The 23,079-nt window shown below is 45.8% G+C and overlaps 1 protein-coding gene across 5 annotated transcripts in view; it reads right to left on the bottom strand.

Annotated features, from left to right (window-relative positions):
• Positions 1-23,079, bottom strand: part of TOM1L2 (target of myb1 like 2 membrane trafficking protein) — a 51,859-nt gene that overhangs the window by 8,217 nt on the left and 20,563 nt on the right. For 2 of the 5 annotated variants that reach the window (XR_014518917.1, XM_083474365.1), the window contains exons 8-15: positions 22,454-22,587; positions 21,450-21,498; positions 20,082-20,205; positions 18,564-18,681; positions 16,098-16,173; positions 12,001-12,066; positions 4,481-4,540; positions 537-573 (exon numbers count right to left, since the gene is read on the bottom strand). Coding sequence is in view for 3 of the 5 variants with exons in the window: in XM_083474365.1 (XP_083330491.1) it covers positions 537-573; positions 4,481-4,540; positions 12,001-12,066; positions 16,098-16,173; positions 18,564-18,681; positions 20,082-20,205; positions 21,450-21,498; positions 22,454-22,587 (664 nt within the window). In the remaining 2 variants the exon portion in view is untranslated. Of the gene's footprint in view, positions 1-536; positions 574-4,480; positions 4,541-8,635; positions 10,471-10,830; positions 12,067-16,097; positions 16,174-18,563; positions 18,682-20,081; positions 20,206-21,449; positions 21,499-22,453; positions 22,588-23,079 lie in introns of those variants that run through there. The other 3 variants (XM_083474366.1, XR_014518918.1, XM_083474367.1) reach the window with 3 other exon arrangements.

Here is a 23,079-nt window from a genome sequence, read left to right on the forward strand (position 1 = left end):
CCGCAAGGCAGCGGAGGCGTAGGATCAAAGTTTTCCTTCTCCTAGACAGGCTTCCTTCCCAGGCTGACGAGCCCCATCTGCCCCCAAAGCTGAATACTGCAGAAAGTATTAAATGTCTCCCATTTTGCATAACTTTTAGGGAGCGGCAAGGAAATATGCAGGTATCTCACATGGCCACGTTGTTTTGGAGAACAGGAAACTGCTCGCTCTCTGCACTTTTCAGAAACCATTTAAGACATATTTGTCCTGACAAGTTGTCCCAGCTGAATCAATCGACCTCTGCCATGGATGTCAACTTCGTATTTGTTAAAAAAAAATTTTTCCCTTATTTTTCATTCTATTATACACTGTTTCTTAAAACAACTAAGAAGTATTTGTTCTTTTAAAGACCATCCTGCCTGCCACATTCTGAACTTTTCCCCTGCACTCCCAAGGTATCACAACACACAGAGTCGTGCAGGTGGCTTTGTGCCTTGCAAGAATTTTACTTGAGTTTGTGTGTGTGTTTTCCCCCTCCCACATGCTTGCTTGTTTACCTTCACTCGTCACTCCTTCTTCCAGTTCGTCTCCTTTCTGCAGTTGGAATGAAAGCGGGGGTGGGGAAGAGAAAAGAAATATCAGCACATGCTCAGAAAGTCCCTGCTTAGTTCATACCTCTAAGGTGCTTCCAGCACTGGAACGGAGCAATCAAAATAACCAGGTGCACCATTAAAGTCAGTTTACACAGCTAGTGTGATGTACACATCTTAAAACTAGACCAACCAATATTCCTTCTCTGAAAGGAACAAATACAATTGTGCCACGGGCAGTGGCTGTCTCCACTATCTTGTCCTTTCCATCAGAGGAGGAGGAGAACAGGCCTTTTCCAACTCAAGTCAGGGTCACACCAAAACAGGGACCCCAAATAACCATTTTTCTTACACCTCCGCTAAAAAGGGGGCCATGGAATGCAAGCAAGTTCTTCATCACACGGGCAAGTCAAGAAGTCGTTAAGAAACATTTGCTGGAAAGGTGACTCCCCAGCCCACCGCCACCCCAGCCCGAGGTCTGGAATAAAAATCAATTATAGGAAAAATGATTGGATGTAAAAAGTTGGAATAGAATCCACAGTGTGCCCCTGAGCAGTGGGTTGAAAGCCTTCATGCACAAAATGGCAAGCAGTTTCACAAGCAAAATTAAAGGCTAGAGCAGCCATAGGTCTTCTGTCCTCTTTTGCATTTATCAGGCATGTGATCTGCAGGGAGAGCCCTCCTGATCACACCGTGGTCTACTAAGGTTTGGTTTTCCCATTTTCTGGAACAAGCTTCCTATGTAGATTAGGCAATCCTCAGTGATGGGATGCTTTTGCAGACAGCTGAAGACCTTGATGTTTGCCCTGGAATCTCCTGACTGCTGACACTGAGGATTTTGCTTTATTTGTTGTTGTTTTATACAGCTACTGTGTTTGCTGTAATTATGTGTAATGACTATTTGGATGGCTCAATTGTTGTTATTTATTGATTTGTTTTCATGTAAAGATTGTGAACTGCTTTATAAACGAAAAGCAGTATAGAAGGGATTTAAAAAAATAGTTAAGTTCTTCTCATTTATTTTTAAAAGCTGCGTCTTCATTTGCTGCATTCAGCCACGCCATAGGAGACGGTCCCAGGAATTTGGGTGAGGGGGAAAGGGAGGTATCATAGGGTCTGTCCACACCCTGGCTTAATGTGGCTTATGAATCCCTGGTTCCTCTTTTAATTTCCCCTCGTCCATGTGGTGTTCTCCCAACAACTGCTGTCCCAAACTTTCACCTCCCTCAGCCTGGAGATTCCTGATGTTTTGAACATCCAAACAGGAGAGCTACATCTTGAGGGCTGGCTCAAGACATTTTGCTGCCTGAGCTGAGGGACTGGATGGTGCCCTCCCACAAGGAACATACAGAAGCCACTTACGCTGGCAGTTGAATCTTACTCCAGTGCTGATGAAAGACTAGTGTCTTCCATGGCACTTGAGGGCAGCAGGCTAGCCTAGAGGTGAACAGGGCAGCTGATGCAGCTGCCTCACTCTGCCTCACTGTAGGGCCGGCCCTGCATGATTCATTTGGATCAAGAGCACAGTGGACCTACTGCCTGGTGGCGTCTCAGGGCAGTAGCCAGGGCAGTCCCACCTCCAGCTCCAGCATTTCGGCCCACGTGCAAAAACTCGGGCGCACCTCCCTGCCTTTCTTTGGCCAGCTCGGGACTCTACATTCAGAGCAACCACTGCTAATAGTAACAATTCAATGGCAAAAAGCTTTAATAAAATATTACAAATAAATTAAAAACACACACATAGAAAGCCATTGCTTTGCCCTCTAGATGTTCTGGGTGACAACTCCCATCATCCTTAATTATTGGCTATGGTAGCTGGAGCTGAAGGTAGTTGTAGCCCAAAACATCTGGGAGGGACCATATTTTGTTCTGTTTATTTTTCAAAATCAGTCTCCATATGAAGATATAAAGATATATATATACCACCCACCAAACACACATTTGAATTAGAGAGCCATTCTACGAATGAAACAGGTGGGCAGGGGAGGTTAAGCAGATTCTGAGATATACCGCATTTTTTGCTCTATAAGACTCACTTTTTCCCTCCTAAAAAGTAAGGGGAAATGTGTGTGCGTCTTATGGAGCGAATGCAGGCTGTGAGGATATCCCAGAAGCCAGAACAGCAAGAGGGATCGCTGCTTTCGCTGCGCAGCGATCCCTCTTGCTGTTCCGGCTTCTGGGATTCAGAATATTTTTTTTCTTGTTTTCCTTCTCCAAAAACTAGGTGCGTCTTATGGTCTGATGCATCTTATAGAGCAAAAAATACGGGTACCACTTGAGAGAGGGGGGGGTGCATGAGCGAGAGAGAGAGTTCTCATTAGGTAAACTAGTATGTTTGAAAGAGGGCTAAGTTAAAATCCTTCCCCTCCCTGCTGATGGGCTACTTACTTGCATAGCAGCAGGGAGGGAGGGAATGAATAAATAAATATGATCCCTGCACACACCTCTGACTTTCCTCCCCTACCTAAGCCTATGGCCTCGCGCTGCATCTCCTGGACCTGGCCTATGCATGCAGCAGAATGGACTGCACAGCATGCCAGGCAAAGAAACATGATTGCTGAATGCCCCTCAAAGAGAAGCAAAACAAAACCTCAAGTAGAAACTAGCACACCACAGAGAAAGGCTGCAGCCTAGCCCTCTCCCTGTTGTGATAGGCTTGCTCCTTATAAGGTGGGTATTTTGCCTGCTTTTGGGATCTTCCTCCCCCCCCCCGCCCCAGCACAGAGGAGGCTATTGATGCTCATGGCTCTTCACCTTTAGAGATGCAGTCCCTTCTACCGTTTCATTCATGGGGATGGTCTGGTCTACTTACATTGCATAATCAAGTGGAAATAAGATTCTAATATATCTGAAGGAGAGTCTCCACCCCCATCGTTCTACCCGGACACTGAGGTCCAGCTCCAAGGGCCTTCTGGTGGTTCCCTCACTGTGAGAAGCCAAGTTACAGGGAACCAGGCAGAGGGCCTTCTTGGTAGTGGCACCCACCCTGTGGAACGCCCTCCCACCAGATGTCAAAGAGAACAACAACTACCAGACTTTTAGAAGGCATCTGAAGGCAGCCCTGTTTAGGGAAGCTTTTAATGTTTGATGCATTACTGTATTTTAATATTTTGTTGGAGGCCGCCCAGAGTGACTGGGGAGGCCTGGCCAGATGGGCGGGTTATAAAGAATTATTATTATTTATTATTATTATTATTGTTGTTGTTGTTGTTGTTGTTATTGTAGGATGGAGTGTTCATGTGTAAATATGCACCTGCAGTTCCCTGCAGGATTGGGAACAAAACATCGCAAGCTGGAGCACTCCTGTTCAGAATGCAAGCCAGCCAGCCAGCCATGCCCTTTTCCAGAACACTCCATTCCATGTCCTCCCCCTCTGCCTGCTTTCCCATTCCACATGCAGCTGCTGGGTGACCTTGGGCCAGTCACACTGAAGTCTCTCAGCCCCACTCACCTCACAGAGTGTTTGTTGTGGGGGAGGAAGGGAAAGGAGAATGTTAGCCGCATTGAGACTCCTTCGGGTAGTAATAAAGAGGGATATCAAATCCAAACTCGTCTTCTTCTCTTGAAACATTTTTTAAAAAAACCCTATACAGGGCTGCCTTCAGATGTCTTTCTAAAGGCTGCATAGTTACTTATCTCCTTGCTCTCCAACATTTCTTTGATAAAAATAGGGACGTCCTAAGGGAAAGCGGGACATTCCTGGATCAAATCAGAAACCGGGTCGGCTTCTGTAAACCCGGGGCTGTCCCTGGAAAATAGGGGTGCTTGGATGGGCCGTAGAATAGAATCCCTCAGTGCTAACAGACAGCGTTGCTTTTTCCCACTGAGAGGAGTGATGTGCGCAGCCTCTTATGCAGAAACATATCAAAGGAAATTTTTAAAAGTAGCAAAACAAAAGAAGAGAGTCTTACCACGTCGGTACTGAGCCATTCCTCAATGTCATCCATGACAGAGGACTGTGTGACGGGAATCTAGGGAGTGCAGCAAAGAGATAGAGCGAGGCAGGCAAAAAAATAAAACAAGGACACCACACATCCACATTCATGGCCACAGAATGAGAGGGAAAGAGGAAAGGGAAAAAAAGAGGGTTGGGGGTTGGAGAAAAAAAACATACGCTGTGTGAGATGTATCACTGCTGTGAAGAATTGCAATACAACAACAACAACAACACCACAAATAAAGCAACGAGCGAAGCAAGAAAACATCTCGGCAAACGAAAAAGGTTGCGATGAGTGAAATGGCCGGGGTCTGGCTGTGTATCTGAGGGGAAGGGCCAGCATGGCTCAGAGTTTGAAGGACCTGGTTCTCTTAAGGCTGGAATATTAGATACGGCTGGATAGGAGGTGAAATCCAAAACATGAAAGAAAGAGGTATCCGTGACATGCCCCATCGCTCACCGCAAAAGATCAAGAAATGGAGACAGGAGAAATGAGTTGCACCAATGACTGGGTCATTGGTCTGCAGGTGCAAGGCTTGGGTCTGGTTCAGAAGCAACATGAAAATGTGGCTTAGCATTATGAGGATGAGGTTTGCACACTCCTTCCTCTGTGCATGGAAGGAGGCGGCTGGCAATTTCTTCTGTAGAACTAAGCCTCCGCTCGTTGGTGAGTATTTGCCTTGCGTGCAGAAGGTCGCAGGTTCAGTTCCTAGCATTTCCAGGTAGGGCTAGGAAAAACTCCTGCCTGAAGCCCTAGAGAGCTTCTGCCGGTTACAGGTGGGCTAGTATATTAATAGAAATGTGTTTTGTTTAAAAGGCTGGGATAAGAGGGGAAATAGCAAATTTGCAGGTCTTCCAAAATTTCCAAATCAGGGATAATAATGGATAGATCTTTTTAGGAACGAATGCCTGGGGCTTCATTGGCAAGATGGACCAGCTGAGGAAGGGGCATAAGGTGAGGAGAGAAGAGACAAGAATAGCAATAGGACTCCCTCCCCCCCAGCTTTTGAAATGCATTAGGTCCAATATTCAAGCCTTATAGAGACAGGAATTATTGGAATCCCTTATGAATCCCAGTGGGGGAATAGGAGAAGCAGGCGTGAGGTGAGGAGCTAAAATAGATGGAGGCATCCACCAACATTTCTTAGCTCAGCTGAGCCTTTACTTAACATTGTCCCTTAGTTGGATTTTTTTATATTTAATGCTACTAAACTTAATGATGGCTCCAAGTGTTTTTGTGGTATTCATATTGCTGAAGTAGTATTTTTCTGCATAAGCAAAGGCTCCTAGTGCTATATTGCACTAGGATGGAAAGCTAGAACCGAAAGCTATGGGCGTACCTCTGCTAGTCATTGTGTCCATGTTTGCAAATGTCCCAGAGGGATGATTGAGGCTGCAATCCCACACCAAATGACCGGAAAGTAAGCCCCGTCGAATTCAATGAGGCTTACGTCTGAGTCAACATGGGTAGGACTGCAGGCACCAGCGTCACACTTCCCGGTGCTATCCCTGACCTGCATTGGAGGAGAGCGCACTGCCATTTTCTCACTGGGGCTACCATTAGACATTGGGTGGCTGGGATTTTTTCCAGCTCTGTTTTGGAGAGGAATAAACCACTTAGAAACCAGTTTGGCATATAAGCTGCCTAATAATGATGCTAATAAAATCATGTGAATTGAGTAAATCCATAGAGGACAATATCAGATTAAAATATATATATATATCCAAAGCGGTTCTTTTAGACAAGTGGAACGTCCAACTTTGCACCTTTTCCACGGAAAAGGCTACAACTCTGTGGCTGAGAGCATAGGTTCAATCCTTGCATCTCCAGTAGGGCTGAGAATGCTCCCTGCTTGTGATCCTGAGAGCCAGTGCCAAAGTAAACAATGCTGAGCTAGACTGGTGAAGTCCATGTTCTATGCAGACAAGAAACCTCTGCATGTCTCTCACAGAACTTCCATGGGCTACAAAGGATTTTTGGGTCCTATGTTCCAGGGTACATAGGCATAGAATCATAGAATTATAGAATCATAGAGTTGGAATAGACCACAAGGGCCATCGAGTCCAACCCCCTGCCAAGCAGAAAACACCATCAGAGCACTCCTGACATATGGTTGTCAAGCCTCTGCTTAAAGACCTCCAAAGAAGGAGACTCCACCACACTCCTTGGCAGCAAATTCCACTGTCGAACAGCTCTTACTGTCAGGAAGTTCTTCCTAATGTTTAGGTGGAATCTTCTTTCTTGTAGTTTGGATCCATTGCTCAAACAGAACAGGGCCCAGGCCTCTGGAGTGTCCTGGTCACCCTGTAGGACTTCACAAGTATTCACCAAAATCTACTCAAAACTTTCTTGTGGCTGAACATTGCAGGGAAAATGGGAAAAGCTGGTCTTTAGGAATAATGGGGATCTCCAAAAAAAACCCCACAGCTTTGAAAACAGCTGCTTGAGATCACCAGAGTCAGACTGGATAAGCTGTCAGCTTCAACATGGACCCAATGAAGAATAAGTTATGAACCCCAGAGGAGATGATGGATAACTCCCAAACATTTAAGGGCCAAATGTTTCCTGCGATTCCACTGCAGATTAGCCATCCTCTTCACTGTAACACTTGAAAGGCACTTTAGTTTCAAAATATGCAGTAGCTGAGCATGTGATGTTTCATCATGCAACCCAACACTTCTCTTTAAGAGAACCATGAAACAGGGCTCTGTGAATTCCAACACTCAGGAGTAGAACCGTGGCCATTTAAAAAGTAAAGCATGCAAGCTTCTAGTCCTTGAGAATAAAGAGAAGATACCATAGAGCCCAGGCCTCTCTGGTGAAATTTCCTGGGCTTGGGAGTGGAGATGTGCTCTGCCAGGTGGAATTTGCTTCCGTAAGATGTAGCAAAGGCTGCTAACTTAAGATGGCTTTGGAAAAGGAGGACAGGGCTATGGCTATGGCTATGGTTTACCTCAACTGTCAGAGGTAGGATGCCTCTGAAAACCATTTGCTAGGAATCACAAGTGGGGAGAGTGCTGATGTGCTCAGGTCCTGCTGATGTGCTTGCCAGAGGCATCTGTAAGAGCAGGATGCAGGACTAGACGGGTTATTGGTGTGATCCAGCAGTGTGATCCAGCTGCTAGTGTGACTAGCAGCAGCAGCAGCAGCAGAACTACATAAAATACGGCAAGTACCCAAAACTAATTTTGTCTGTTTGCACAATTCATCCAGGTTGCAGGATCCAGCTTTTCCAGATGAACTTCAAAAGCAGCATCCTCATTTGGCTCTGACAACTGGCATGACCTGAAGAGGGAAGCTCTAGAAAGCATTGCACTGATATGCGGATATTGACCTACATTGGGCCAGCAAGCAACAGCTCATAAGACAGTGCCAGCCTCACCTTAAGGCTGTGCAAAAAGTAACCAAGTGGGAGTAAGCAGGAGAAAAAGAGATTGCAAGCCCAGGTTCTACCAGCTTGCGCGATATAAATAACATGCATACATAGCATACTGATTTGGTTACAAGCCTGACACTCTCCTCATCCTTCCAACAGGTTGTATCATTCCCTCTAAAGTTTTTAAAAACATTCATTCACTGTCATTTTAATCGACAGCTACTTTAAAGGAATTCCAAACCTGGTCCAGATATAGGGTGGGTATGAGACACCACGGCTGCCAGCTACTCAGTGCTGTACAGAGTTGGCTTGCATTGCAAACTCACAGGACTGGCTTTCCTCCAAGCTCAACCCTGGAAAGGGAACAATTTGTCTCGAACGAAATGTGGCAAGAGCACTCCCACCACTTTAATAATGCTATTGTCCTGTGCAGATCTGGGGTTGCAGAACAGGGTCAAGATGCAGTATCAGATATTTGCTGGTCGTAACCATGGCTTGCCAATTCAGACATCGTGCCAAGCTGTTGTTGACACAATGGTTTTGGATTCAGGCTCTATGGCCAAGTGCAAGCCATGGTGTGCTAGTTCAGATCTCACAGCAAACTATGCTTAAGCTTCCCAACATCTGGTTTGCGATGAGGTCTATAATGAACCACCATATGGGATAAAACCAGGGACGTGAATTCTAGTATAGTTTGGTGGAATGAAATGGCACCAAAAACTGAAGTTTACAAAGGTGAGGGGAATGCATTCTTTTTAATTTCTTTGGCAAAGTCTGGTTTTAGAAGAGGGTATTTTGAGCAACATTTCTGGTCCAAGAGACAATATTAAAATATAAACTTTTTTGCTTTACCTCAGCAGAAAACCATGCCATACTTGAATAGAACCATCTGTACTAGGCCACTTGTAACTCCTGCAGTTTGTCAGTTCTGTTATGTACTCTATTAATGGATATGGTTAAGAGCTACCGCTAATTCAGACAGAAAACTGTGTTACGGATTAGTTAGATTCTAAAGGGATGCCAAATACATCCGTATTATAAACAAACAAGGTTAAAATGCCCTGTAAGGGGGAATAAACCAGTCCCCTACAGTTGTTATGGCCGACACAAAGGCTGCAGTATCCTTTTTCCCAAAGTGAACAAACACAAGCCAGCAGCAAATATGGGCAGGGCAGGAGGAAGAGTTTTGTACTCTCCCCCCATCAATTTTAAATAGAGCAGAGAAAGCGAGAGAAACATACTCTGGGCTTCTCTGACCCTTGGGAACAGCACCCAAGCAGAACCAAATTGGAGGATGAGTGACAATAGGGGAGAGTTGGAAAACAGACTCCCTAAACACACCTGATGTTTGTAAGAGAAGGACTGAGGCATGGAATTGCTCTCTGCTTCCTTCTTCTGCATCTTCCCATGCACCCACCCATCTCCCTGGACAGGAAAAGGGAGGCGCTGTTGCCTTTTGAGAATAGAAGATAATCGAATCCTAGAATTGGAAGGACCACAACCTGCAAAGCAGGAATCTTTGGCCCAATGTGGAGCTTGAACCCGCAACCCTCAGTTTAAGAGTCTCATGCTCTACCGACTGAGCTATCCCAGAGGCATCAGGATACAGAGGGTTGCACATACTCTCTTTGAATGGTTGAATTTGTCAATTTTGGTTTCACTCAGTTTATCATCTTTAAGATCTTAAGTTCAGTTCTCCACATTGCCACACCAGTTTGCAATTCGTTAAAAGCCCTCATTGGAATTCACCGGCTTGTTTGTGCAAACATCTCCTGCGCTCACTCTTTTTTTTTTTTTTGCAAAGCACTGTTGCCTAATATAATGCAGTTTTTTCATGTTATTATGACAAATACATACATTTTTTATGGACACTACCACAGTAGCTGCATTTTTGCACACATTACCGGGCTGGAGAACTGTGTTGTGCAATTTGGAAAAGTGCAAATTTGGAAGGACGGCTGCGTTTTGCTTTGTGCATTTGTTTCGAAAAGTATAAATTAGGCTTCGCCTTTAAATGCTAACTGAATCTAGTTTCTCCCCTCATTCCTAAGGTGTTCACCAACAGTGATTGTTCTCTCCTTGGGGAGGCAGCAGAAGCTTCTGGAACACTGTGATACTCTGTTTTGCCTCTCAGTTGTGTGCACTCCCCTGCCCTCAACCCTACTCAGTCCCACGTTTTATCTCTTGCAAGGCAGCTGAGTTGCAAGTCTAAGGAAAGGGAACTCTAAAGCAGAGATGAAGAAGCCATGGCTCTCTAGATGTTGCAGGAATACAAATCCCTGACCACTCGCTTCACTGCTTGGGACTGATGGGAGCTGTAGTCCAAACACCCTCCCTGCACTCTAGAGTTACAGCTTGGTACCCTTTGCTTCTTACTCCTCAGCTCAGGGCACATTAAACATAAGCGAGGGTGCAAGGTCCTTCAAAGCTTTTCCTGCTTGGCTCCCATTGTGGCACCAGGACTGCAGAGTGAAGGAAAACACACATTTGGCCTCTGCCAGGATGGGTCAAGGGCTCTGTCTTCACTATATTAAACTGTCACCCTGCTTGGATACTTTGCTCCCAGGATGCCATGTTTTCCGAGGAGCTAAGGGGGATTAGGGACGCAGGTGGTGCTGTGGGTTAAACTACAGAGCCTAGGACTTGCCGATCAGAAGGTCAGCGGTTTGAAGCCTCACGATGGGGTGAGCTCCCGTTGCTCGGTCCCAGCTCCTGCCAACCTAGCAGTTCGAAAGCACGTCAAAGTGCAAGTAGATAAATAGGTACCGCTCCGGTGGGAAGGTAAACGGAATTTCCATGCGCTGCTCTGGTTCGCCAGAAGCGGCTTAGTCATGCTGGCCACATGACCCGGAAGCTGTACGCCGGCTCCCTTGGCCAATAAAGCGAGATGAGCACCGCAACCCCAGAGTCAGCCACGACTGGACCTAATGGTCAGGGGTTCCTTTACCTTTAAGGGGGGTTATGGAAGTATATTCCAAGTCCCCATGGACGTAAGACTACATTTAGCCTTAGCTAGTAATATGCTTTCACCAAGAGAAAAATCACCCAAGGGGTATATCTACACTAGAATGGCTATATAAGACTTTGACTGTCATAGCTCCACCCCATCACAGCCCAAGAACTCTGGGAATTGTAGTGCAGCAAGGGTGCTGGGGTGCAGAGCTCTTAAGTTCCCCTCTGACAACTACAGTTCCCAAGATTCCCTGGAGAAGAGGAAATGGCTCAACCATCAATTCCCAGATGCAGCACAGCATAGAAGCTCTGCTCTCTGCTCTTCAATGAGGCCTTTGGGTGATTAATATTCTACAGACTTTTAAATGTTTTTTGGGGGGGGGCTATTGTTTTGTTGTTTTTTGTTTTAACTATTTATTTGTGATTTTATCTTGTGTTTTTATCTTGCGAACCACCCTGAGATCTTTGGATGAAGGGTGGCATATAAATCTAATAAATTTATAATAAATTAAAAATAATAATAAGAGGATGCCCCAACAACAGATTTGCATTTATGTTCAGCCATATTTAGTGCAGCAGATACACTCCCCTGTTTTGCAGGAAACCCACTTGGAAGCCCCTTTCTGTTTCCGCTGCTCCAGAACTCTTGCCGAGAGTAAATTCAGGGAAGCGTTGAACAGTGTAATATGATCTGAGCTTCTGGTCATACTGCTTAGTGCTGCAGGGGCAGGCTATTAAACTTATTTTATTTTATTTTTTGCAAAACGAACACAAACCCTCCCCATTTTAACGAGCAGAACTTGTGTTTTGGAGGAAATGTGGATACTGCACATATATATTTCTCTCTTTTTAAAATTGGATCAGTGAAAGGAACTGGAGAGGTCCATGTGAGTTTTGGAAACAAACATGGTAACATACATGTTTCTTCGCTGCCACACATCCCTGTTGACACATATATATCCCCAGGTCTCCTAACCCTGGCCAGTGGTCCCACTTCCCCACCCCTTCACAGGTGGGGACCCACCTCCTTGCACTGTCCAATTTGCGTTCTTTCAACAGGATGAGTGACAGGTAAACAGAGGATGGTTATGCTATTTAGAGGAGGAGATGGGGGTGAGGACAACAAGGGGGTGGGGCGTCACTCGACTGGCAAAATCCTCCTCACCATTCCTTGCGTCATTAGCCACTTGTCTATGGGCTCCATGTCTGAACTGCCACTTTTACCTCTCCTCTGTGTTGAGAACAGAAATTCCCATTAAAAAGTCAAAAGGTGTTTTGGGGGTGGGGGGGGGCACAAGGAGACGGCAAAGCAACAGCGAGATGGAGAGATTACAACATTTCCTGAAGACGAGCCCATGACCTCCAGGCTTCAGATACCACTTCACCCATCCCAGGTCTGTAAATTATTACTCACCTGTGGCAAGTAAAAACAAAAACCAACAAACCGAACCAAACCAACTTTCAGATCTTCAAGCGCAAAATTTTTTGGAAGGAAAGGTAGATCATTTCTGAAACACACCATGCTTTCTGATAGGTAAAGGCATACAAGCTGGCAAAATGTGTGTGTGTGTGTGTGTGTGTGTGTGTGTGTATTTGATTTGCAAGGAAGTCTCATCCTCTTCCCAAGTGACAATCTCAGTTTTCTGGCCAGCAAACTACTGTGAACTGAGAGTACCGGAGAATTTTCGAGGGCTTTTTTCCCCTCGGGTGCACACTGCCCCAGGAAGTGGCAGCTTGTGGCTGTCTGAGTTACCCACCTGGAACCCCCTGACCAAGGCAAAAACTCTTTTCAGACAAATAAATGAGTTTCTGGTCAGGTAAACACTACTTGTCCAGTCGTCCTTATATGAAGATACATCAATATTACTAAATTCATGCCTTTTAGCCTGGAGTCAAGCCCTCACCGCAACTTACAATATAAAAGCAGTAAGATAGGGTTAGCTACTGCTGTTCTAAGGTCTCCCCACCAATTACTAACGTATGCCTCTGCTTAGCTTCTAAAATCTCATGAGATCAAGCTTGTTCAGGGAGGTACAGTAAGGTGCTGTGCACTGCCTTAAGCGACCAGAACCCAGGCAGGTTAAGGTTTTAACAGTGCAATCCTTATGCATGGCTCCTCAGGAGTAAGTCCCACTAAATTCAATGGGACATTTAGGCTGTAATCCCATATGCAAGGATTTAAAAACAACATGCCAGAAGAAAATCATTTTAGGCCTCCACACTCCACAGGCCTGCCAATTAATGAACAGGTCAGCATACATGTTTTAAATGACTCTGTGTGTGGTATTTTCTAGAAAAGTCAGGAAGCAGTTTCTCCTTGCATCCCTATCCAAACCAAGAGGCAATGTAAACTCCCTGCACCGGCTTCAATCATTCTTGTGAAATGTATTTTCTCTCATCTGTTAGGGATCCTCCTGAATATTCTAACAAACCACTGATGACAGAAAATGTGCATGCACACCGAAGCTCATACCAATAACAAACTTAGTTGGTCTCTAAGGTGCTACTGGAAGGAATTTTTTTATTTTGTTTTGACAATGAGCTACAGTTCACCAACACTTGGAGAACACACTGGAGAGCAAAATGGCCAGAGGACACCTTGGCAGGAGGGTGAAGTCTGAAAACATGCACGTCTTTGCACACTTTGACCCTGTTGGGTTAACTCAGAGGAGCCCTTTGAACTGACAACGCTGTAGGCTGATAACAGCTACACTGATGGGGGAAAAGACAAGCAGCCTAGGGATCCGAAGCATGAATCAAACAGGAGCGCAGGTTAATAGAGAAGGATGCTCATCCAGCTGCAAGGTGCGAGCTTTCTCAGAATTATTATTTATTACATTTCTAGCCTGTCTTTCCTTCCAAAGGAGCCTGGCATCAAAGCGTTATGGCAATGCAATTTGAATTAAAGCAAAAACAAACTTAAAAACATTTAAAAACATTTAAAAGCCCTCCCATCATAGTAGCTGATTTCGAGGCTGCCATAGCCAGTATATTTCAACCATCAAATTTGCTAGGTAAGCAGGAAGGTTTTTAAATCTTTCCTGAAAGTCAATAAGGGTAGAAACAGAAACACCTCGCTAGGGAAGGCATTCCAGAAACAGGGAACTGCCGCTGAGAAGGACTTGTTCACAGGTCAGTGACAGAGGTGGCACCAGCAACAGGGGCCTCCCCCTGATGATCACAGGGCCCAAGATGGTTGAAACTGGGGGAGTTGCTCATTTAGGTACTTGCCAATATGAACACCTTGAATTGGGCTTGGCAATCCACCAGCATTTTAGCACAGAGCTGTCGGGACTGGTGAAACATGGGCCCATCAGGCTGCACCTCTTACCAACCTGACAGCCACATTCTGCACTAGCTGCAACCTCCAGACTGCCTTCAAGGGAAGCCCTGCAAATAGAGCATTGCAGCAGTCTAAGCAGGATGTCACTAGAGCATGGGCAACTGGGGCCAGGCTATCCTGGTCTGAGAATGGCCATAGCTGGTGACCAGCGTAAGTTGAGCTTAAGTACACCAGAAGCCACCTGGCAAGTCAGTGACAAATCTGAATTCAGAAGCACTCCCAGACTACGAACCTATTCCATCAAGGGCAGTGCAACCCCTCACAAAACAGTTTGTACACCTAATTCACAGACACAGGAATTGCCCATCATCTCTGTCTTATCAGGATTCAGCCTAGTTTTGGCTCCCAGCCAGCCTTTCACTGCTTCCAGAAATTTATAAACTGCTTGATGACAAAGTTCCCCGGGTGGTGTACAAATAAAAATAAAAGGTTGAAGAACACTGACGACTACATTCTAGAATATGCTTTGCCTATGCCAGTCAGAAATGCTTCCAGACTCCACCTGTCTACTACTCATTCATTGACTCGATAGAATAATTTATACCCCGCCTTTCAGGATACATATCCTTCCAAGGTCGCCTGCAAGAAACGTTAAGCTGATTCAAAAACAAAACCTGAAAACACATTTTACTGGAGTGTGAGAATACAAGATAAACCCTTATATGATACTGGAGGAAATATAAATGGAACAATCTCTGAAAAAAGTATCATGCTTATTATTTCAATATGTATGCTAGTAGTGATATTCATAACATACATTGTATTCTTACAGGTTATTTATCTAAATAAAAATCCCTAAAGTGATTTGGTTGGATTTGTAATAATTTGGAAAATTAATAACAATAATTGGAAAAACCCCTAAAGTATCACCATCTACATATAACATTTATTTTACTTGCTTAAGGGGGGAGTGGGAATCCCAGGCCACTTAGTATAAAGATCCTTGGCACAGAGCAGCTGGTGACAAATGGCCCTGGGGTGGGCAGGAGTGAGAAAATACATCTTGAACATCCTGGGAGATGTTCTTCACCTGCCTCTCTCTGCTCTTGGGATCCTTCCCATAGGACCCCCTGTTGCTGTGGCAAGGTGGTAAAATTGGTGAGGAGAAGTCCAGTTTCTGCCAGTCTCACCTCTATTTTTCCGCAGCAGCTTCCCTCCATCATGCCCCACAGCTCTTCCCTCTCCTACACACACACTCAGACTTCAGGACCCCTCCAGGAAGGCCATGCCCCCACCCGGAGTGCAAGGAAACCCCTGGAGAAGGCCAGGTCAAATGCTGCTGCAATGTATGTGCTCTCTCCCAAGAGGACAGAACACTAAAGATGAGAAGATGAGTTCAAAGGACAAATGTTGCCACCCAAAGGATGGGAATGCACAGAGAGATCGGGATTCCTCATCCAGAGAGGTGAATGGGGAGAGAATCACTGCCCTGACCAAAAGGAAAAATAGAGGGTTGTCTTCAGGGAAGACCATTCATGCTCCCAGTTCAGATCACTGGAAAGAAGCAGATTTTAGACAGTTATCTGCACCGCCCACAAGTTCTAATTCATATTTGTCCATACAAAGCCAGAGAATCTAAGAGTTGTGCTTGCTTTCTGGGTCAGTGCTCAGTGTGCTGCTAACACACGTAACTGGGGGAAAACAGGTAATCTTCTTGAGAAACGTCAGGCTAGATACCTGTCAGTTCTCTCCAGAAATTAGCATGAAGTATTCAAACCTTAGAAAGTTCTAGGAAAACACAATTTAGCACCACTGACCACACATGCTTCACAGCTCTTTTCTGCAATTTGAAGCTGGACGCACGCAAAAATCTCAGGATAGGACTGAAGGAAACACATGAGTCGCATTCAACGCTCTCAGCAAAGCTTGAGAGCAACCCCCCTTTGTCTGCAATGCAACAGGGCAGAGAAGCGACTTACCCCTCCTGCGTTGTGTTTCCGAACATCCAGGGCAGATGCCAGCCCTTTAACAGCCTGGGGGTCTTCGTACGTTACGCTGAAACAGAAGAGGGGCGATGAGCATTGCAAATACCCAGGCAGCAGCAAATGCAAGAGTAAGAATGGAATGTCATCTATAAATTGAAGTCCCAGGAGTGTTGCCAGGTGCCTCCATATAAGAGTTGCACGCTGAGGAGCAAAATATTAAGCCCCAAGCACAGTCATTTATACGTTTCTCTTCTCATTTGTTCTTTTCAAAAACAAACAGCAGCCTCAGGCTTGAGCAGCTGGTCCTACGTTTTCAAGCATTGGGTGTTTTTAAGGGTTTTTTAAAATAAAAAAGTGCTTACCCTCTAGAGTCCCCTTCCCTTTCCCTCTAAGCTAGTAGCCTTTTTACACCTGAAGAAATTGTGGACTAAAAATTAACAAAGCAGGTCTCTCCTCCTAGATGGAGAGGGAATTCTAAAATTGGATTTGCCCAAACTCCTCGCTGTCCAATTCTGCAATTTTAAATGTAAATGCAATGAAAACATCACTGAGGTCCTTCCCCAATGAGAGGCCTGGAGGGTGGCAACATGAGAATGGGTCTTTTCTGCAGTGGCTCCCTGTTTGAGGAATGCTCTTCCCAAGAAGACTCACCTGGCACCTTCATTACATATTTTAGGGGCCAAGCAAAAATATTCCTCTGCTCCCAGGCCTTTGGCTAATTCAACAATCTATGGCCTTTTAAACTTTGAAGGTAGCTACTGCTTTTGTTTATTACTATGTTATGTACATTTGTGTTTTTATATTATGACCTTCCCATGAAGAGTGGTACATAAATTTAATAAATAAAACAAATAACAAATGAATACATCATGAGTGGGGAAACCTTTGTCCTTGCAGGTACTGTTGAACTGCAACTCCCAATCAGCACTAGCATGCATGGACAGCGGCCAGGGATAATGTAGTACAGAAACCTCTGGAGGTACAAAGGTTCCTCACACCAGATTTAAGGGTCAATACCAGTGCCTGGAAACCAACAGGTAGCCAATGAAGATGGTATGAGTTGTATGTTCTGGTCCCTGAGCCCCAGCCCAAACCCTGACAGTACTGGTTGAAGATTCCAGGGAGGCTTTGGGGCAGCCTAACATACGAGAATATTACAGTCATTTAAGCTAGGATAAAATTAGGGCAGGAGGTTTAACGCAGAAATCATAGGGGTGTAGAAAACGGCCTTACACCAGATCTGACCACATTTGCCCATCTAGTTCAGTATTGTCTACACTGACTGGCAATGGCTCTATAGAGTTTCAGACACAAGTCTCTCCCACTCCTCCTGGAAGATTGAGCTGAGGATCTTCTGCACATAAAACATAGGCTCTACGACTACGTCATGGCCCACCACTAAGGTCTCCAAAGCCAGGTCAGATTGTGCTAGAAGAGACAGCTGCTGGTGCTGCAGCCAAAGCTGGTCAAAAGCGATCCTGGACGCCACCTGTCTAGAAGAAGTGTCGGATCCAGGAGTAATCCCAAGCTGCAAGCCTGGTCGACAGTGCAGTCTTATCTCGTGCAGGTTGCAAAACTAGCCACTGACCATCACCGAAGAGTCCTTCAGCCCAACAGCTTAGCGCACACACACACACAACTCCACTCCTGAATTCCCTACAGTTGATGGAAATCAGAGCAGGGAGGGGAAACGGTTGAAAGATTTCACAGAACCTAGGATTGCCACACAAAAAGGACAGAAGCAGTTCACTACGTGAAGACCTGCCCATTAGTCAGCCACTGGGTGGAGCTAAAGGACCAAGGACAATAACTCATCTCCTCCCTGGTGCCTGAATGCCAGGGCATCTCTGGTAGGTAGGCCTTTGGAGGCCAGGATTCAGCTAGCCAGCCTTCAGGGTAGTGGCGACAGCACACTAACCGTGCCTTCCAAAATAATGGGTTGGTGAGGGGGAGGTGCTGCATTCAGTTCCACATGGAAAAGCTGTCATCCTGACACACATACACACACAAAACCTGCACCCTTTGCTGTATTACTGGAATGCCAAAGTTACTGTACAATGGACCAATTCAGGCCGTTTATTAAAACGGACTTTGGATGGCCCAGGATAGGGCAAGAATTGTAAATCAATGCAACTGGGAATTCTGCAGCTAACACATGGTTGACCCTCTCTGGGCCCTTGAGGTGGGCTGCAGAATGAATGCATTGAAGGAATGAATACATGAGCTTAGCGGCTGAGAGACTGATCTGTGGAACAGGGAGCCTCTGGTACAAATTTCACTTTGGCCCAGATGCTACTGTCCTCTTGGCCTTAACTTCTGCCCCCACAAGGAACCTGGCTCAGAGCAGACCGTGTTGAGCCTGTGCCCCGCAGGGGAACTGCAGGCCTACAAGGGCCAGTTCGGAGGGCTTAAGAGAACTGCCCAAGTCCCCCACACCTCCCTCCTTCAGGCCCAACATACGTCTTGCGCTGATCAGCCAGTGAACTGCCTCTCGTCTGTGCGAACATGTCGAAGTCATCCCGGGGGTTGGGGTGCTGGAGGGAGCTGAGCGTTCCGCTCACGTTGTTTGCGCCTATATCTGCAGACAAAGGAAACAATACGGCTTAGGACAGGAGTGAACAACCCTTTTCAACCCAAGGGCCATATTTACTTTAGAGCAACTTTTTATTGGGGGGGGGGGGGAGGTCACATGCTAGTGGTGGGTGAGGCAAGAGGCAAAAGTGGGCAGAGCAATGAATGAGAATTTTACCTTTGCATAAAGCAGGCTACTTCCTACACCTAAACCCCACTCTCCAGCCTCCATTCAGGCAAGAAAGAGCCATTACTAGAGTGCAAGGACACATGCCAAGCAGAAACACTCAAGGTTTCAAAACAGGGCTGGCAAGGGGTGCAGCCTGTGAGAGTCCCAGGGGCTAGATAAGAGGTGTATTGGGGGCTGCTTTTGGCCTTCACGCTTGCGATTCCCCATCCTTGCTGCAGGAGAAAGCCAGAGCCATCACATGAGCCAGCCAGATAGAAGAAGGCACATTTTTGCTTTGAACATTTTGCTCTGTCTCAAAGACTGGTTCTAAGCACACCTGCAGCACCCTCTCCCAACCACCGAGTCTAGAGTTGGACATACAGCTACGCATCTCCAGTGGATGGAAGCATCAGACTGAACATGGAAGCACAGCTTTGTGAAACTTTAGCTCATTGGCTACTTATGTCTCCATTGCTATACATTATCTGGAAGGGATGATGTGAAGCAGAGAAGCTGCGGGAGGGGAGGGGATGCTTCCTTCACCAGCTACTTTGCCCTTGAAACTCACTCTCCACCTCCCCACAGAATCCCAACATCTAGGCTTGTGTGGCAAACAGATCTGAAGCCCTTTTTTTTCAGCAAGGAGGGGGAGAGAGAAAAGACAACACGTTTCCCTAAAGGAAAGGGAGTTAGTGGAGGGTAAAGGGTTAAGCACCCCATTCTTCCTCACCCCTCTGATGTCCAAGGGCACTTTGCAACAGAGGTTACACCCACAACATACATTTCAAGCACATGGATTCACCCAAAGACTCCTGGGAACTATAGTTTGTTAAAGACGTTAGAAACTGTAGCCCTGAGATGGGTAAACTACAGTTCCCAAGATTCTTTTGGGGGTAAGCCAAGTGCCTTAACTGTATGATGCAGATGCAGCAAGGGGGGGGGTTAGCCTAACTCAGCACTCAGCGTATCATGACCTGCAATTTGGCTCAGACAGTCCCATTTGAGCAGGATTGCTAAAAGAGCAGTAGACTCCACTCTGTTTATAAGATGGACAGATTTGGACATCATAAGCTTCCAGCACAAGATGGGACGCCACCCTTAACTGCAAGCACTACTTGTCCGAGCCATGTGACCTTCTTCAGGAACCTGAAACATGGAAGAATCTCCTGGGGAGTGTGCTGTGGACTAGCCCCATACTACTCCAGTTCCCAGCACACCTGGAAAGGCAAAACACATACCAAGCCCGGCGAGTTGGGTCGAAAGTGTGGATGCCGGCGCCGTGTTTCCAACCATGGGGCTGACCACTGCCGGGGAGCCAGGCCCCAGGTCTATTAAGTTGTCTTCAGTCACCTCGCTGAGAACCTGTTGAGCCAATTGGGACACCAGAAGTGGTCACATAAGGTAGATGCATTCCATGGGACAGTGCTAGTCAGAGAGGCAGAGCCTTTCTCGAACACGGCTGCAATCCAGGAAGCCCTACGCCAGCCTTCCCCAGCCTGCTGTCCTCCAGCTGTGAGCAGATAACAACCCCCATCATTGGACATGGTAGCTTGAGGCAGAAGCACAACAAGATCTGGAGGGCACCAGTTTGGGGAAGGCTGCTCTATCTAAGAACAGAGAAAGCTATGGGAATCTACCTCCCTCTCTGTCTCCAACACCAGGTATGGAATTTGGCTTCTTGAATTTCTAGTCCAACATTTACTTCATTTGTATAATTTATTCTGACAGCATATCAGGAAAGATGTCATTTTTTAAATACTATACAGGGTGGTGTTCCTTCTTTTTTTTTACTAACTATACAGACCCTCATACTCTAAACCCATTTTTTAATTCCTAGCCGATCATACTGCAGCCAAAGAGGTCACAGTTCTGCAAAATCCTTTCCTTGTCCAAAATGCAAATTTAACATACTTGAGTTTTCTGCTTACAGAATTTGGGTGCATTCTAGTGGTGAAAAAAGAAGCAGTGGGGAGGAAAGGGGAGAGAGGGAGAAATAAAATGGACAGTCTTGTTGGGATTAATGAAACACATCTGATAGCATTTGAGTTAAATGTCAGTCTTTTGCCCACACACAGTCGTTTTACCTTCCTCTTTATGAACCATCAAACCAGAAAATGTTCAACAAACCATTGTTTCCAAACTGGGAAACTATGGATACCAGCTTTGGAACAAGCCAGGATATTAAAACACGGTTTGAAGTTGGTAAACCATGATTTCCCTGTTTGGATGGAACAAGAAACTATTATTAATTAGAGGCTTCCTGGTTTAATTGAAGCTAATGCAAAGGGAAAACACCGATTGCTATCTCAGCTTATTTTCAAGATATAACCCTTTAAACCATCTTAAGAGCTTGATATCTGGATCATTATATTCCATTCAGCTCAGCTTGCAAGCAAACTACCTCACATTTACCTACTTAAATGCAATTGATTTAAGAGCAAAGGGGCTCCAAACTTTATCACAAATATCAGAAAGTGTTCTGGCAAGAAGGACTTTGCAGCAGCAGTAGCACCTCACTTTCAAGGTTGAGTTTTGCCAAGCCCAAGGTTAGCAATTTTGCACTGGACAATCCTGTCTTATTAGAGAAGCCCAGCAGGAGGACTCACCCCGTTGCTTGCGTTCTGTGCAGACCGACCCAACCTGTATCGCTCAAATCTACAGCAGACAAAAAAAGAGAGATTAAAAATTAATGGCACGTAGCAATTTTGAAAAGTGCAAGTCTTATGACAAAACTCAGGATGCACAAGGAAGGATCTGTCTTTTTCCGGCTGGGGTGGTGGGAAGCCGACTGTAGCCACAGAGACCAGCATATGATCACAAGGGCTGCTGCACTGTCACACCTCTAGGAATGGCTGGAAGCAACCCCACCCAACTCTCTCACCCCAAAACCTGCCATTACAATGCTGAAGGCCAGCCTTCTTCAACCTGGTGCCCTCCAGATGTTTGGGACTCCAGCTCCCATCAGTCTGAGCCAGTATGACCCATGGTCAGGAATGACAGGAGTTGCAGTCCAAAGCATCTGCAAGTATATTATGGGTTACAAAAGGCTGCTGGTGTAGGTCAGGGATGGATAACCTGCAGCCAGAGCCCCACAAGTGACATCAGCAGCAGGTGTTTCCAGCTCTCTTAGCTAGATTGGATCAAAGGGGGCTTCTAGCTCCATCAACAGCATGGAATCAGGACGATTGATTTGAAAGAAATATCTAACTAATGAGTAAGTGAACTAAATTAATGAATCAAATAGATGAATAAATAAATAATGATCAGGAGCTTTAAACTAAATCCTAAGAGGGAGGAAGACAATATTACAGACGACAGGAGAATACCTGGTACAGGAGTTAATAGTTAATAGCTCCAGAAACGTGCTAAAGGGCAGGTAACTACAAGAAAGAAGCATTTGGAAGGAATGACTCACGGTTTCAGTTGTCTCTATACTAATGCACAGAGTATGGGAAACAAGCAAGATGAATTTGAGCTCTTGATACAGGATACACCCTGGACTTTAAAAAGGCTGATTTTCAAAAAGATTAGGAACTACTCGGTGAGGGGGGAAAGCCACACTTAAGGGTAAGCAAGCAACTATTTGAGCTTCTGAGGAAAAGCAAGCCACCTCTCGTATCGGAGGAAAACGTTGTTCAGATCGTCGTTTACATGAAGCAGCTCTTCTGTGACTTCTTCGTTGGACACCCTGGAGATGAGCTCCACGATCCTCTGCTGCATGGCTCGACAGGTGCGGTTCAGCTCCTGGGAGAAATGAATCATTGCAACTTCAAGGGGAAGAGATGATGTCCAAGAGTTACAACACAGGGGAGCTTCAGTCGTCAGAGCCCAGATATAATAGGCCTGCTCACACAATCTAACTACATCATGCCATGCAGGGGCAGCCCTTGCCAAAAAGGTGCCTTATCACAAGTAAGGTTAACAGTGCTATTCTACAATGTAGTTGTGGGGGTACTGGTAAAGGTGGGTTTATTTTCAGCAGAGATTACCCCCTTCCTTGTGCTGTAAGGAGGCAGAAAAGAAGGGCAGAATGCTCATTTGCCAGATGGTCAGAACAATCAAGAACTCCATATATTTAATTCTGGTTATAAAGCCTGTGTTATCTGTCAAGATATCTAGCGTAAGTGTGCTGGTCCAGGGGGGAGGTTACTGTGGGGCGGTCCAGGACCTGAGTTGAGGGTCGGCAGACAGTCCTCCACAGGCGAAGCAGGATCTAAAGCGAGGAGCCGGGCAAGG

The sequence above is a fragment of the Podarcis liolepis genome (genome assembly GCF_965112155.1).
Source record: "Podarcis liolepis genome assembly, chromosome: 14".
NCBI classification, from domain to species: domain Eukaryota; kingdom Metazoa; phylum Chordata; class Lepidosauria; order Squamata; family Lacertidae; genus Podarcis; species Podarcis liolepis.